Source organism: Ascaphus truei, chromosome 10, assembly GCF_040206685.1.
Source record: "Ascaphus truei isolate aAscTru1 chromosome 10, aAscTru1.hap1, whole genome shotgun sequence".
Classification (NCBI taxonomy): Eukaryota; Metazoa; Chordata; class Amphibia; order Anura; family Ascaphidae; genus Ascaphus; species Ascaphus truei.
In genome coordinates this window covers 50,416,127-50,433,348 of record NC_134492.1, presented here as the reverse complement: position 1 = coordinate 50,433,348, position 17,222 = coordinate 50,416,127, and the positions used below count along the sequence as shown (strand labels likewise).

The following is a 17,222-nucleotide window of genomic DNA, read 5'->3' as shown; positions in this document are numbered from 1 at the left end:
TTAGTCTAAAGAGCACCCAAAGGGTTAAGACAGGAAGTAGGAAGCAAAGGGAGGAAAGGAGCGAGGGATAAATAAGAGGAGAGGAGTATGAGGAGAGATGAATCCGTGTCCTTTTGAATGGTACGTGTACACAGGTCACGTGGGCAGTTTTGCCTTTACGTCGCATAGCATGCAATTTATAATCTATTTCTAAAATAAATGTATACTCAAACAAAAACTTATTTTCAACAGATACAATCACGGGACAGGAAAAGTGAAGGTTATTGGCAGAAGATATCTGACCTATGACCCGACCACACCTGTGGGCGACACCAATGACTCGCACAAAACACTGAGGTTGCATTATTTTTGCAACCAAGGCAGTTTGCCTATATGCGGCCAAGGAAATCGCCACATTTTATTGTAAAACTCAGAGCAAGGATTCGTGTGTGTAACTAGTACACTTTTTCAGAACAAATTAAACCTATTTGGGTCCAAAGTGCATAAGTGGTCGTGTGACTACTGTAATGTCATGCAAAAAATATTCGGCAGGGGTTTTATTTTCTTTGCAAAGCATTACGTAACATGGCTACCCCAAGTGTCTCTGAATGGGCCATGTTACACTTTAATAAAACAAAGGGAATGCATTGAAAGTTATCTTTGTCATGTTTTTCCATGACAGAAAGGTGTGGGTCGCAAAGCAGCATTAGACGGATTTTGACATACCGCTATTGTAATTACATTAACAAAATAATGATGCACTCAGACAAATTCTTTTTTTTCTTCTGAAGCAGACAACCAGATGCATGCTGGGAAGGGTCACTTTGAAATGTCACACAACAGGGGATAATGTATATTTTCCTTCTCGGAGCTAGATCCAATGAGCATTGATTGATACACCAGGGTAGGGATGGTGCTGGGGCTCTAACACTGCACTACTCTGTTGTAAACACTGGTTTATTATTTATAATGACATGGAACACTTATGAGCACATTCACATTTAACCCTTTGAGTGCCCTAAGACATAGTGACTACACCAGATCCAGAGGGTTGTTTTTCCCGGTTAGATCGCGCCCTGTGTTCCCATGAAGCGCAGTATGTGATCTGCCCTGCGAGGAAATGGAAGAGGGCAGCTCTTGCTGAAAAAAACAGCCACGACGGCCACGTAACCCCAATGTGCCAAAGAGGCCATGACATGACAGTACTGCGACCCCTCCAGCACAAGACATGGGAGTTTGATTTTCTCTGGCTGCATCCTTGTGTGACATCACCAAGATAAGGGAGGAGAGGGGGATTTTCCTATGCAAACTCCAGCTCAAAGTGATGAGACTCGCCGCCCTGCTAAGCTTTATTGGCTCTGAATAGAACAGAGTTGGCTAGAGATTGAGTCAACACCGACAAGCGCCTCCCCATTCAGAAGCTCATATGCAAAGAACATTCTCCTTAACCCTTACACCGCCCCAATGATGTACCAGGCAGGTCCATGCTCATTTCTAGCAGCCGATAGGGCAGACAACTCCAATGGAGGGTTCGGGAGAGGAATCGCCACCGACTGTCAGCCAGGGGGCGGAGTCGTGTGATAACAGCCTTCATTGCAGCTGCAGGGTCCCATGTTCCAGCGATACTTCAGGAGAAGGGGCCGGTTACTTCTTGGCATTTAAATCTCCCGTGTTACGCAGGGGAATAGAAAGGATACCGCGTAACGGGGGAGATTTCAAGCAATTTTGTTTCCCCTGGAGGCTCCTTCTCCAGTAAGTATCTCCGGAACCAGGGCGCCACCCAGTGTGTAAAAACAAAACGGGGCAGGCAAAATCTCTTCTTTATAAAGGATTACTTTGATATTACACCTGCAGCTGCGGATATAGCAGGAACAACTAGACATCTAATAATACTGAACTGTAAATGCCTTTTCAACCTCTATTTTACACTTATTTTGTTATTTGCTTGCAACTATAAAAAGACATTTGTTCAATATAAAAATGTGCATTTGTTAACTCTAAAACAACTAAAAATTCCCCTTATCCGTGTTCCCGGTTCCAAAACACCGCCTCGGAGAGAAAGGAAAAAGTGATCACAAAAATGTGGAAATGGAAGTGAATGATCCCGGCGCGGGCACGGGGTTTCCCTGAGCTGGTGACGGGAAGAATACTGGTGAAAAAGGATCAGAAAAGGGGGAAAGAAATGGAAAGTTGAGATTAGAGGCAGAGTTGTTAGACTATTTGAACCCAACAAACTAGCCCTTTCAGTGCCTCCGAGGTACAGAATGGGTAACGCAAACAGATGTAGAAGGTCCTTCTCTTACGTTCAGGAATGGTAAGCCCGCTCTCTAGCACAATGGGCAAGACTTTTACTGCACGTCAGGCGCGCTCAGCGCCAGTTAGTTTAGACGTGCACCATTTCTATGTATCGGAACGATCCTAGGTCAACGTTCTCGTGCCTTACAGGTGATGGAAGAAATGAGCCTCATTTAAATGTGCTCTGACCATTACGTTCTATCAGATGAACCAGAAATCCTCCCTAGCAAGGGGAAGACAGTCTTACAGCAGGTTGAATGAAGGTCAAAGCCTTTATCCCCTTCGTTGTCGGAACTTCACAGCAGGAGAACTGTATGACCCAGATCGTGAAACTTACAACCAATTGCCAGCTTTTGGTTTTAAATGAAACAATGTATTTACTTGAATTTATTTTAACACCGAGTTTGAAACCGGTGAATCCTACGGAGCTGAACCACTATTTCATATCTCTGGTGACCCACCAGTTACCAAGACATTGACTGGTTTCGTTGTCAGCGTTTCAACTCTTAACCAGGGACAGCAAATTGGCAGCCCAACCCCTCAGGTGCAACAGGTCATAGAAAATCGCAATGTCATGCAGTGGAGGGGGAGGCGGTGACATTGCAGCTTCTTACTGGATGACCTCTGCGCCAGCTTTGAAAATCCAGGAACAAACTCCGGCAACTAAACCAACAAGTGTCAGTGGAACCGTAAGCTCCCTAAACAACCCCGATCTCCCCACCAGAGAAAAGATAAGGCGATTTTGTGGCTTTAAACTTCCCAATCTAAAAGGACGTACACCAAATGGTAACAGATGGAGCTCCATTGGTGCATCAACCAGGGCATTATACAAGTACGGGCTTCTGTACATGCTGGGCGGCACTAGGCACGGTGTTACCTACTGCAACAATCAGAACATACCAGTCCTGCGGCATCAGCTTCAAAGGCTGGTCTACAACCCTGTAGGGTACGGTAACACTAATGCTTGTGCCCCCGGGCTGCATTTGGTCCTTTCGTCGCTGGATTAAGGTTTCGTTTTCCCTCTGGCAGCCTTGTTTCTTCTTTTCTTCTGATGAAACAAACCTTAAAAATAAAAAGGAATAAGTTAACTTACGAAAGAGCAAAACATGTTTGTATCCCAGCTTTTCTTGGAATAAAACGCCTTTCAGGTGTCAGTTCTACAGGTTTACAAAGAACTTAAAAACAATGATTTAAAAGTGAGCCACCGTGTCAGATTTGGGTAAAAATGTGAGGGGGAAAAAAAAAAAAAAAAAAACAACTAGATGCAACATGTCCCTTCCATTTGTACACTTTGGTCCTAGGATAAACTGACTCCTCAAAATAGTACAACGAAAAAATGGGGAATAACCCCCAGAACTGATGCACAAGAATAATCAGACAATAAAAATGAATTAGTGTATAAATAAAGAACTATAATGGTATAAGGCAATGCTGTGGTGAAGGAGTATATAAAACCCAATGCACGTGTGGCAATGCAACAGGGAAGGGGTGAATGTAGCAGGGAGGGGGTAGCTATCCAGACCGGATGCTTAATGGCCGACCAATAGGAAGCCACAGCCAATGTTACAGATTACCTGCCATTTTCTTTCCCCTAAGGGAGATTTGAATACGGTTACTGCACTGGTAAGTATTTCGGGAAGCAGGGGATCCCCGGAGCTGCAAACAACATTTGATTCAGGGGGACCCCTGGCTACCACGCCATAAAAAACAAATAAACTAGGAGGAAGCTGCTCCTTCAGGGACCGTTTGTACCGATGATTCAGGCTGGAAGTTACACGGTACGTGCTACTTACTTGAGATCTTGCAGAAGGTCTTTAGAATTTAACATGGTAATTAGCGAGGTGGTCGCGGCAGGAATAATTATTATGGGTGTTCGTGATCCTGTGGGGAGCAGAAAGGAAATGTCAGAGGATATCACCCTAAAGCCATCGCAGAGATGAAACACACGGAGCCAGGCAGATGACTTACCCTTCTTCTGGTTTGGAGGAGGTCTCGCTTGGGAAACTAATCAAAAAGAAAAATGACACATTTAGTTTGCAACACATTGAACCTACGTCAACAACAACCAAAGCTTATAGAAACCAGCCTGAATTAATAGACCTAAAACAATTTGGTTCAATGTATGAACACGGTAGCAGGGCTAGGAAGGTATAATACATACAGCAGAGTACAGAGCATCACAAATGTAACTATCTGGCAATATATTTACCGCTCACCCTAAAAAAACACCACTGACTCAAGATTTTTGGTTTTATACAAATCCCCCATTTCTTCCCCCGCCTCCCCCACTAGGTACACGGTGTGAGAGTTACCCGTGCCAGAGGCCCCCGTTATGGCAGCATCACTGTTTATTGGCAATGGCGGCAAATTGTTGCTACAGCACCTTCTATTTTGGCCTGTCAATTTGAAATCTATTCCCTTTGCTCTGCAGCAGCACAGACAGCCCAGACAGGCTCTGTGACCTTTGTAGCACTGATCAACATTGCGTACACCGCCTGTTTCAAAATATCATCGCCCTGGGCATAGCACCAAACATCTGGCAGAACGCCTACAAAGGTCTACTTCATATTCCTCCTCCCTGCATTTCCAAAGCCCGGTGCATAAAAGATCAAATCCAACTGCAATTAATAAGACTCCACCTTTGTGTCACCGTAGCAGTGCAGAATATGAATCTTGTGCATGGAAAGTGACGGTTCCCGTGTCTCAATGCTAATAGGATGCTGTATGGAGATAGTGTATACTCTGAGTGCTAAGATCTACATCGTTCACAATCCTTTAATGTCTCTCGTTGTGAATATCCCAGCGGTTGCATCGTGGCCAGAAGTCACACTGGCCTTAAGGAACTATTCTGTTAAAAATGCAATCCCTGTTAGTTTTCAAAGCGTTGCCTCTCCTGCAAAGGATTATCAGGCTTAGCCAATTGTTTGCTTCATATACAACTACATTTGTTGGGAAATTAGGTTAAAAATAAAAAATTTCCAGCTGGTGCTTAGTCAATCTTTAGCCCACCGTGACCCTATTTGAGGTCCAATAAGGAAGGAAAGAGGGGGGGGGGGGGTGTGCGCTTGCGCAAACTCCAGTTCAGCAAAGTGATAGCACACACAGGAGTAGCCCATCTATATTCATCACATTTACAAACACCTAAAAAACATTAAAAATTACTTTTTTGAAGTCTGATCGCCTAGATTTAACTCTTCAAACCCAGTCGGTCCCTGCCGTCTCTTCAGTCAGGCTTTGGGAGGGACGTGTACGAGAGCGTAATGGAAGCACTGGAACCCAAGCTTATATTTATGTCAACATAGAACTGGGCTGTTTCATTAAAATGAAGTATTCAGATTACATGGGCCTGGATTGCTGCTAGAATTTCTGCCTGACATACAGAGACCTCGCATCAATTTGCACCAGAAAGGAGTTGTTTTCAGGCTTGAAGCATTAGGAGACGTGTTATCACATTGCTCACGGCACGCCTACACCCATATTCCTTCCCTACTCCTCTTCCCTTTCAAACGCAGGCAAACATTTCAGGATAGGGCTCAACGCACGAGATGTGAAAAGCTGAAAGTGCAGTGTGTGCTCGCAGTCAGATATCAGCAGGAGGGTGGGGGTGGCGCACCGTTTACCCAGCACGCACATAACATCGTGCGTGACCGGTCTTCGTTTCGCAGTCACTTGACTGGAGCTGGCCACCCCTGATCTATGCACGCACACATTAGGTCTATAACAAGTACATTTACATTTCAAGTGGCCATGCCATTAGGACCACAGTGCACAGTTACGATACCCCAATGACGTGCCTGGTACACCAGCTCGGATTTTAGGGGATGATCACGATGACCTCCCCGATGGGGAGACAGTATGAAAAAGGAATTCCATCTACCCCCATTTCCAGCACAGGCTCGCATCATGGCATTGCTCCTGGTGCAATTACCTGGCACTGTCACTGTGGTGCCATCAGACACTCAGCACGAGAAGTTTTTAAGGGGTCAAATCTGAGTGATTGGTGCTTTACCCAAATCTGACACCTGTAAGTATTTTTAAATCCTTTAAGCGATCTCGGGGATCGGAGACTTGGGGTGGGTTTGATTTTCTATGGTTGCTCCTTTCCTCTGATAGTGTTTTCAACATGAGTTTGCACGGGCAAAAGCCCCCTCTCTCCCCGTCCTTGTTAAAGAAAAATACTGTAAACGGCTCAAGAAAACACTTGCTCGACAAACATTGAGGCCCCCAAGGAATATCTCTGCTATTAGCATGGTTAGATTTGAGAAGCACATTAGACTAATTGTTTACAAATGTTTTTCTTTGACAGCTACTGGGGACTACGCTTTTAAAGAGATTGCAGTGCTCTGTTTTCAACACATGCTCCCTTTTCTAGATGACAAAACAGAACTAGGTAACATCCCAGGACACAATCGGTATGTTATAACAGTCGTCTTTGCTACAGGAGTCAACTTTCTTCTGGGAAAGTATATATTTGGACCTAAAATCCTTTCAAAATAACCACTTCCAGTCTTAAGCTTCATTATTCTTGATCATGTACTTTGCTCCAATACTACTTCACTTCTTTCTCTGGGTACTCCCTTTATATTATGGGCCATAATAATACCCGGAACTTCATCCTGTAAACAGGCCTAAACGTTTCGTACTTGATGGGACTTGTCTTATTCTACCATATAATTACAGTACATGGTAATAACATAGAAACTAAAACACAAGTATAGTCAAGGAAGTTCAACCTTTCACTAAATGCAACTGGGTGAGATGCTTAATCTAGCATATTTACATCAGCCCTTGGGGTGCCCATGGACGTAGCCAAGTCATGGGGTATGACACACCACGGAACCCATGTAGCTACATTACAATCCTATTGCTCGTTTATGGGGGGAGATATGTTCTGAACATGACCCATCAGTAAGAGGAGTGGAAGAGGACCCTGCTCTGTCACTGATGACAGAAGGGAAGGTCCCATGATCACAATTTTTGTCCATCCCTGAATTTAATCAAAATATTTTTTGTAAGTTAGTTTACAAACAGAAAGGGGAGACAGAGCTGGATTACCTCTGGCTGCTCCCTGCTGTGTGCTGCACAGACAAAGCCCCCCCATCTCCTTATCTTTATTGGCCCCTTAATAGGGACAGGGTGAGCTGGAGTGCAAATAAACAATTGAAAAGCAACCTCCCCCACTCACAGGCCAGGAAAAAAGAATACCTGTCTTGATTTCCAAATAAACCTTAACATCCAAATATTGCCTTCCAGTCAGGTCACTTTATGTAGTTTCCAACAGTTTTTTGGAAACCAACAAGGATTGCACCTTTAAAAGGGGATCAACCTACACCTGTGAAACACAGTATGTTCAAGCCATATGTATGAACCAGCATGAAATAAATAGACACCCCAAAGATTTGCTAGCTGTTTGCAGAGGTGCTGAATATGCTCAAATGTTTAACGGCCCCCTTAGGGGCCCTAGCAGTCACTGAGAAAGCGCCACTTGGGTACGAAACGCGTGGGAGGTTTGCTAGGACCATTACAATTTTGTATATCTCATTTATTTATTTATAAAATATTTTACCAGGAAGTAATACATTGAGAGTTACCTCTCGTTTTCAAGTATGTCCTGGGCATAGAGTTAAGACAAATAATACATGGTTACAAATAGTTACATAAATAAACAGGGTATACATTATATACAAGACATTGCATGCACAGTTAGAGAAAATATATGTTATGGGCGTATGTAACAGTTACAGACCAGGTTAAAATGTGAGACAGCCTTAGATTTGAAAGAACTTAAACTGGTGGTGGATGTGAGAGTCTCTGGTAGGTTGTTCCAGTTTTGGGGTGCAATGTAAGAGAAGGAGGAACGTCCGGATACTTTGTTGAGCCTTGCGACCATGAACAGTCTTTTGGAGTCAGATCTCAGATGATAGGTGCTGCATGTGATAGGGGTGAGAAGCTTGTTGAGGTAGCTGGGTAGCTTGCCCAGAAAGTATTTGAAGGCAAGACAGGAAAGGTGAACTTTGTGCCTAGACTCGAGTGATGACCAATCTAGTTATTTGAGCATTTCGCAGTGATGTGTGTTATAGTTGCATTGGAGAACAAAACGTCAAAATTGAATTGTAGAGGGTGTCAAGTTTGCTACGGTGGGTTTGAGGTGCAGAGCCATATACTATGTCTCCATAGTCAATAATTGGCATTAGCATCTGCTGTGCAATACGCTTTCTGACCAGGAGACTTAGTGAGGATTTGTTCCTATAAAGTACCCCTAGTTTGGCATAGGTCTTGGTTGTCAGGGTATCAATGTGCATCCCGAATGTTAAGTGGGAGTCAAACCATATGCCCAGGTATTTAAAACGAGTAACAGGAGTTAGGGTGGTGTTAGTGTTGGTTCTAATCTGGAGCTGTCGCTGGAAGCTTTAAAAATTTAGTCTTGGTCCCAAATACCATTGTTACAGTCTTGTCAGTGTTTAAAAACAGTTTTGGGAAATCCAGTTTTCGAGCCTCAAAAAGTCAGACTGAAGTATGTGTTGAAGGTCAGAGAGGCTATGGCTGTGTGCATATAGGATTGTGTCATCTACATACAAGTTTATTGAGGCTTCCTTACAAGCTGTGGGAAGATTATTAATGAACACTGAGAAGAGATGGGGCCCCAGAACAGAGCCTTGCGGGACGCCGCAGGTGATATCCAGGGGGTTGGAGTTAGAGCCTGAGATGGATACATGTTGAGATCTACCTGATAGGTAGGACTGAAACCAGTTTAAAGCATGCTTCCCTATTCCAGAGCTCTGGAGTTTGTTAAGCAGGATAGCATGATCAACAGTATCAAAAGCCTTTGCAAAATCTAGTAATACTGCAACAGTGAGTTGACCCCGTTCCATTCCACACTGGATTTCATTGCAAACTTTTAGCAGGGTAGTTACGGTAGTGTGTTTGGGGCGAAAGCCAGATTGGAATTGGCTAGGGAAATTTGTCTTGTTATACAGTAGTTATCGCTTAATTGGGAGTGGACACATTTTTCCATGACTTTGGATAGGATTGGGAGAAGGGAGATTGGCCTGTAGTTTGAGACAGTGTTTTTGTCCCCACTTTTGAAGATTGGGACAACTCTGGCAGCTTTCCAGGTCTTAGGGATATGGCCTGCAGACAGGATTGAGTTGACTATGTCAGCAATTGGTTTGGCAATTGCTGGGGCACCAAGTCTTAGGAACCTAGATTGTAGTGAATCAGGTCCACATTGGCTGCTTAGTTTTAATTTAAATTAAAAGGACCCCCGGTATTGCGATGACCCGCACCCCATCATTTTACCAATCGTTATATTTAATTTACATGAAAACTGGAAAATAAATATTTAATTACAATATAATTACCATTTGTAAATGTAATTTAATTTTAAATGGTAAGATACTGGTTTCCTACTAATGGGTTCCCCAGCAATACATTCCCTGCAAAACATGGCTGCTTCATACACCAACATTGTAATTAGTTTCCCCACAGGGCCCCCTCAATCCAAGGCACCCCTGGGTGCTACATGGTTAGAGAGCTTCCCATTGTGTTGGGACAGATTTACCTGGTCTTGGCACTGGCTGTGCCGCTGGAGTCTGCGTCTTCCTAGCAGATGCGCCTTCCTATAAAGAAATGGAAAAAAAACATTACTCATTGTGAAACCACCTGCTCTCCTGTGGAGTTAAGCTCACACAACGGCCAAAATACTCACAAGTCCCTGAAACCCCCTTTTCATTCCAATCCAACCTGGAGGCCTTACCCATGAACAACCACACCCCCAGCGCACACAGGTTCCCGTCAGTGCTCTTAATTAAAGCACTTCCTGCTCACCATTTTTTCTTCCGTTACCGTACACGTGAGATTTTGTGCCCTTTCCAGCGCGGTTTTTACTTTGTCTGATGCTTCGATCAGAAAAAAAAAACCGCTTGAAATATTTAGTGTCCAGGAGGTTCAAAATGGAGCTCTCCCCAGAGGGCAGTGCAGTCTGAATGTTACCATGGTTTATAATAAACTAGAGATTGAAAGAAAATCATAATTCGGATTAAAACATTTTATATAAAAAATACATTTAATAAAGCAGGAGATGGTGAGGGGCGAGATACTGATATTATAGGAGTGTAACTCCTATAGGCTTCTGGGGGTGGAGAGGGCTGCTGTTTTAACCCTGTGAGTGGAGGGGCGGTAATGGTAAAGAAAACAATTCATTGACAAACACTTCCCCCAATCAAAGGCCCCTGAGAAATTCAACGTATAAACTATAATTTCCAAAACAATGAAAGCTGACATCTTTGCTATTAGCATGGATAGATTTTTTCAGGAAAGCATACAAGACAAATTAATGGCTCTTATCTGGCTGGTTCCATGGCTTTGCACTTTAAGACAACCACAACTGTGATTATCTTAAAAAATGTGGCGTCCTTTGCTCATTTTCTGCAGTTCCATGTTTCCAGCCTAAATTCACAAAGCTATTAAACGTCTCTTAACCTGTAAAAGTTATAGCACACCCATGACATGGAAGAGTGCTTTTATTTACCATACATGCTGCCAGAAGTGGGTCTCCACCAAACCCCGGGATATGCGACGTTCGTTACATAATGCAGCCGTATGAAACAGTCTCCCAGATTTCCACGTGTTTGTTATTCGGCGATCGTACACTAATAGTTAAGTGAGCTCTAGAGGAGTGTGTGAAGGTCAGACCCCTAGGAGCAATCGTACGTGTGAACAGGCCTCACATCACCCTGCTGATAACATGCCATCCTCTGCTTTCACGTGACTGGAAAAACCTACGGGTAGGAGGGTATCTAGCAGACTTTAAAAATGGCTAGTCCCTTATAGGCCTAAATGGACTAATGCAGGGGTTCTCAACTCCAGGCCTCAAGCCCCTTCAACAGGTCAGGTTTTCAAGATATCCCTGCTTCAGCACAGGCGGCTCAATCAGTGGCTCAGTCTTTGAATGCAACTCCTGTGCAAAAGCAGGGATATCCTGAAAACCTGCCCTTATTTGGAGGGGGGGGGGAGAGGGGGGGTGGAGGAGGGAGGGGGGAAGGGGACATTGAGGACTGGAGTTGAGAACCCTCAGACTAATGGCAGAAACTAAGGTAAATGTGGAAAAATTGGCCCACCTTTGTCACATAATAAAAAAGAAGAAATGAAGGCGCTAATGTGAAATATCTACAATTTATATTAATGTGTATGATTAATCAACCTTGTGTGTGAACAAATATTAGTGCTGTTCTGCAGCCGAGGGGAGGGGATCTCTAGCTCCCGAGGCTAAGATACAGTGAAAACAAATATCTTGGCGTAGAAACTTAAATCATCAGTGGGGATTGAGCAAAATAGGTCACCGAGATCCGAGGACAAAGCATGATACTTGTATATGCATATAAACTGACATTTATTGAAAAACAAATAAAACAAATTAAAAATATATTGGCAATTACATCAATAACATGTGTATAACCTGCCCTTGATTAAGCTTAATCAATGAACCGGATATTATAGAGAACCTTTCATAAAACATTTACAAGCCACAACCCCACCCTACTCTTTACCCACTTCATATTATTAACCAGGGGATTGGGGGGGGGGGGGGCCTGCCCACAGCGCAACCACGCTATCGTCAGCTCGTGGGACCCACCGCTCCCAAGATGGTTGGTTACTAGGTTTAAATCTTGCTATAGGGGGAAACAAAATGGCAGTCAAATCTCAGGCCAATAGGAAGCTGCAACTTCCTACCGGATGCCCATTTAACCCTCCTTAAAAAAAAACAGTAAGCAATACCGGTCCCCTCCCCCGCCCCCCACCCCCCCAAATATGTAAACTATAACAGAGTACATTGCTGCATTCAAGAGGCGAGTACAATTATTGATGAAAAAGGCATAAATAAAAGCACGAGATCTTTATTAAAGGGTGCCGTCCCAGAGGCAGCAGCTTCCTGCAACAGTGAACATTCCTCCTAAAAGTAACTTATTTTTAATAAATACAGTAGTTTCCATTTTTGTCTACTGAATTCAAGTACATGAACTACCAATAAAGGCCTCAATTACTTTGCAAAACAACAATGACCGCCTCACCAGAAGAGATAAGATAAAGACTGTACAAACCCCATAAAGCACGACGCCGCGCGGCTGGAAAACAAACTGCTGAAATCCACTGCTGCTTTCCATAACCGCGCGCCGCCTGCAGCTGCAGTCTCCTGAAGAGACTTGCACAATTGTTTTCTTGACACGACGGCCGCGTCACATGAGCGGGTCAGCCAATGAGGGTGAACCACTCACGGCCACGCCTCGCCTGCTCCCCCTCCCCCTCCCCGGTATAACCAAGATGCTGTTCGGCGTCACGGAATAGCGCTGCCGCCTTGCAGCACTTGGATAAACGCCATGGGCGGAGATTATACACCATGGAAATGTGACGTTTGTTTTCATGTCCATTTTTAACTTCTAACGACGGGTCCGGCACTGATTTTATTCTTACAGAACGTCACTAGCTGGTTAACGCTTCGTCCCTCAAAAGGACCAAACGGTGATCCAAGGGCTCTGGGATGTTTAAAATGTGTGGAAAGTAGGTAAATTGTATTGTATGTCTATTTATAAAGCGCCAAAAGTGTACTCAGCGCTTCACAAAGAATACAGTACAGGGGATTAAAATACATTAAGCGCAGCAAAATCAGACACTAGGAAAGTAAATCCCTGTCCCAGAGAGCTTACAATCTAAGTGGTATGATGGGAGAGTTACAGAGGCAGCAGGTGAGGGAATAAGTGCTGTAGATGGCAATGCTCGGCCACAATGGGTGGTAGGTGTGACCGAGTGTGGGACAGTAACCATGAGTGCAGGCTGTTGGGATGCTCAACTTGTTGGGTGAGTTTTTAGGTTAGTCAGTATTAAATCAGAAGGTTAGAAGAGATGGCAGGGAGGAATGGGTGAGATCAGGTGTGTATGTCTTGGTTCACCATTTGTCATACAATTATGTCTAAATCATTTCTTTTCAGACTTTGAATGACTGATGGCCAAATGCTTTGAAAGTTTTTATGATCTTAAACCAATCTTGTGACAAGAACCTGTTATATATGTGCAGGGTAATCTTTGCATTCAGAGCGCTTCCCTTTTAATGTTTGGCTTGGCTATAAAAAGGGAGCATAATTAGTTTAAAAAGATACTGGGGAAGAACAGCATAAAGGCTTACCCTGGTTTAAAGACACTCACTTTAAGTACACTTATACCCGTGTCCATACATTCGCTTCACGAGTACGGACACATTCTGCCCTATAGACCGCCGTAGTAGTGACACCCTTATTCCCCTCGCCCAATAGGCAAACGGCAGCTCGCACATGCGCCTGTCAGCACGTCCTGAACAGCAATATCGGCTCCCTACCTGTACTGAAGCATCGATAAGGGGAAAAAAGGCAGTGCTTCACTTGAAGTACATTTTCGCATAACATACATGCTGTGGACCCATTGTGTACATTAATGTGGGGTGTGTATGCATGTCAGATAAGAAAATAATACAAACAGAATGTGAAAAATGTACTTTAAAGGATTGCTAACACTTTTTCATTGTTCTTTTTATTGGTTTTCCAACATTGCTGGTAAACATGATAGATTAATACATCTTTACAATTTTCCATGTTTAAATTATACTTAAAAAAAAAAAACATTTTAAAAAAGGGTATAAATCAGATGCTCAAGCTTAACGCAAAATACCAAAATACTAAATTTTGAAATTAAATAATTAACTTACAGAATGTACAAAAAATAACTTTACTCAGACACATTACAGACGTTAGGTTCGGATATACTGTTCTGTCTTGATACCCCTTTAACCTGTTTCTTTTCACCTCCCTTTACCTCATCTATGACCTTGTGTAATTTGCAGCAAGAAACCCCAGTAATGTATGTGTGAAAGCCTGATATATTATTTGGTCTTTTTCACTCTGTGGTAGGGTGTCAATATAGGGTTCCCATTTTGTAAAACAAAAAATATTTTTTGTTCCTTATTGGTCTCCGTTTCCAATTCACCTAAGGTCATTAGCTGAGAGATATGTTTCCATTGTTTCCAAGTTTGGAGGGTCATACATCACCTACTGCACCATTATAGATTTTCTAGCTGCCAGGAGTACAATTTCAGCAATCCTTGTGATTCCCGAGTCCCCATTAACTTCTTTCCAGCCCTACATGTTCCCAAATAAAACCGATAAAATTGGTAACTGCAAAGGAACCTCTGTCATGTCAGGTGTATATATTAGAACCTGGTCCCAAAAATCAGATATACATGGGCATGCCCATAGGCAATGTATTAGATCCACTTTAATAAGCATTTGGGTATTTACCTTTGTTTCTGTTTATATTGGATATCAAACGCATAATATGCTCTATGTAGTAATTTAAATTGTAATTCCATCCATGTCTCCAATATAATTTTCCTGGTTCTACCCAATCCTACCAGCAGAGTCAATCTCAGTTATTTCTGGGAAGTCCTTGTTCCACTTGGCTGACACTTTTTGCAACAATTGCTTGCCATGGTCTTTATCTCGGATCCAATCATATAGTTCAGAGATCGAATATGTAATATTATTTGCAGTCCTAAAGTAGCCATCAAACATGTTTTCTAAGATCTTTCTTGTCGTTCTCTAAGCTCTTACAGTAATGTATGATCTGCATGTAGAGGAAGTAGCGAAATTGTGGAAATCACTTCTTAACTCTGAGCTCTTCAAATGACAAAGCGTTTCCGTTCTGTATCTACCAGCTGCCCTATATTTTTTATTCCCTTGGTTTCCCACGTATTAAACATATTGACATCGACCTGGTTCAAATTTCATGTTACCTTGTATAGGCAGATATTTGAATATTTTGTAGGACATCCCACACTCAGTGTCTTCCACTTGGCCCATGTATCTTTTATCAGTGGATTCCCTCTAATTACTAAAGGTATATTTCCCCCAAGTCATGTGTAGGATATTTTTCAGCGTCATTTGGAGCACCATTTGTTCCTCAAGTTTCGTACAGGAAAATATCTTTGTCCATCAGCCAGTCTCCCATATGCCTAGCTATGCATACCAAATTGTACTTTCTAATGTCGGGTAAACTCACTCCACCAAGTTCCTTTGGGAGAAATAGTTTTGACATCGCAATTCTATTTCTGCCTTCGTTCCATATAAACTTATTTATTGCCCTATTAAAGAATTTTATGTCTCCATGGCGAACCAGGATAGGCAGCATCTGCAATGGGTATATAATCCTAGCGAAGCTGATCTTAACGAGTTGTCATCTACCCACTAAGTTCAATGGGAGGCCTTGCCAGCTTTCCAGCTCTTTAATCACTTTGGTTAAGATTTGAAATTGCTTGCGTACAATTTTTCTAGGTCGAGGGTCTATATTAACCCCCATTTAATTGGCCATCTTGTCTTTTTAAAGGGCGGGGGGGGCTCTTCCTCCCACCTAACATTGTTGCGAGACAGCACTAGAATCTCAGTTTTGGCGGCAACAACTATAAACCCCATACATTTTCCATATTCTTTAAGTGTCATTTTTTTTTTAACCACTGTTTCCGGATAAGAGACAAACATCAGAAGGCCATTCGAAAAAAGGGCCAACTTCACTTCCTTATTTAAATGCCTTTATAGTCTGCCATGTCCCCAAGGTACATAGCCATTGGTTCTATTGCTATGTTGAATAGAAATGGCGGAAAGGGACACCCCTGCCTTGTTCCTCTGTATAAATGGAATCCCCGCTGCCATGATCTGTGCCTTTGGACCCTCATACAGTACATAGATAGCTCTAATCAGGTTAAGAAACATGCCCGATATTCCCATTCTTTGAAGTATATCAAATACAAATTCCCATCTAACATTATCAAAGGCTTTTTCTGCATCTACCAAAATAATTACACTGTTTCTATTATCTTGTGGTTTTCATTTGGTCCAATAAAGGGCTCCTAATACTTTTCTTATGTTCTTCACTGAAGATCTACCCTTTACGAAACCGGTCTGATCTTTATGGATCAGACCTGGTAATACTGTGGCCAGCCTCTCTGCCAAAATTTGAGATCATTTTTACATCCTGATTTACGAAGGATATAGGTCGATATGAACCTGGCACAAGAGGGTCTTTTCCCTTTATGTAAAATTCTGATGAAAGCTATTCTCCCAGTTTCTAAATAGTAGACAGAGGGGAATCTCTCTGAAGGCATTTTTCAGGGATAGTCTTACCTTTGGCTCCAAGATCTTATAGAATTCGTCCGGAAAGCCGTCAGGCCCTGGTGCCTTCCCATTTGTATGTTTCGTTATGACAGCCTCTATTTCTTCCCTGGTAATCAGAGCGTTAAGATCTTGTTGCTCTTCATTCGTTATTTTGGGGAACTTTAATCAATGTAAAAACTTGTCTTGAGCTACATCATCCTGTTCACTGGTAGTATACAGTTTTCGATAAAAGTCCCTAAACACTGTACATATTTCTTCAGGAGCTGATGTCAGTTCACCTGAAGCTTTACGCATCCAAAGTATGCGATTTGGCTGTGTAGCTCATCTAACTAGACTTCCTAATAATTTACCTGCCTTGTTACCGTAAGGTCTCAAATTGGAGCCTTTTTGTTCCTTTCTGTGTAGCCATATTTCGCATACATTCTTCACTTCCATGTATTTGTCCCTGTTTTCTGGGGTGGGATATTGTTTGAAGTGACAGAACGTCCTGTTTAGTTCCATGCTAGATTTAATGTATTCTGCTTCTGTTTCTTTCCTGCGTTTATTCATGTATGCCATAATATTGCCTCTCGTTACCGCTTTGGCGGTTTCCCAATACCATTTCCCCTCATTTTGGTGTATAGCGTTTGTTTCCTGGAAATACTACCAGCTATTGAGGAGGAAAGCTTTAAACTCCTCATTATGAAGAGAATCTGCAGATTACCATCTTATTTTTATGTTTAAGTCCTAAATGTATTTCTAACCATACTGGTGTGT

General features: G+C 42.7%; 1 protein-coding gene across 1 annotated transcript in view; it reads right to left on the bottom strand.

Moving 5' to 3' along the window:
* The window catches only part of CDC73 (cell division cycle 73), a 77,855-nt gene that overhangs the window by 7,400 nt on the left and 53,233 nt on the right, over positions 1 to 17,222 (bottom strand). Inside the window, exons 11-14 of the mRNA XM_075616932.1 lie at positions 9,836 to 9,893; positions 4,243 to 4,278; positions 4,068 to 4,155; positions 3,175 to 3,336 (exon numbers count right to left, since the gene is read on the bottom strand). Of these exons, the coding sequence (XP_075473047.1) occupies positions 3,175 to 3,336; positions 4,068 to 4,155; positions 4,243 to 4,278; positions 9,836 to 9,893 (344 nt within the window). The remainder of the gene's footprint in view (positions 1 to 3,174; positions 3,337 to 4,067; positions 4,156 to 4,242; positions 4,279 to 9,835; positions 9,894 to 17,222) is intronic.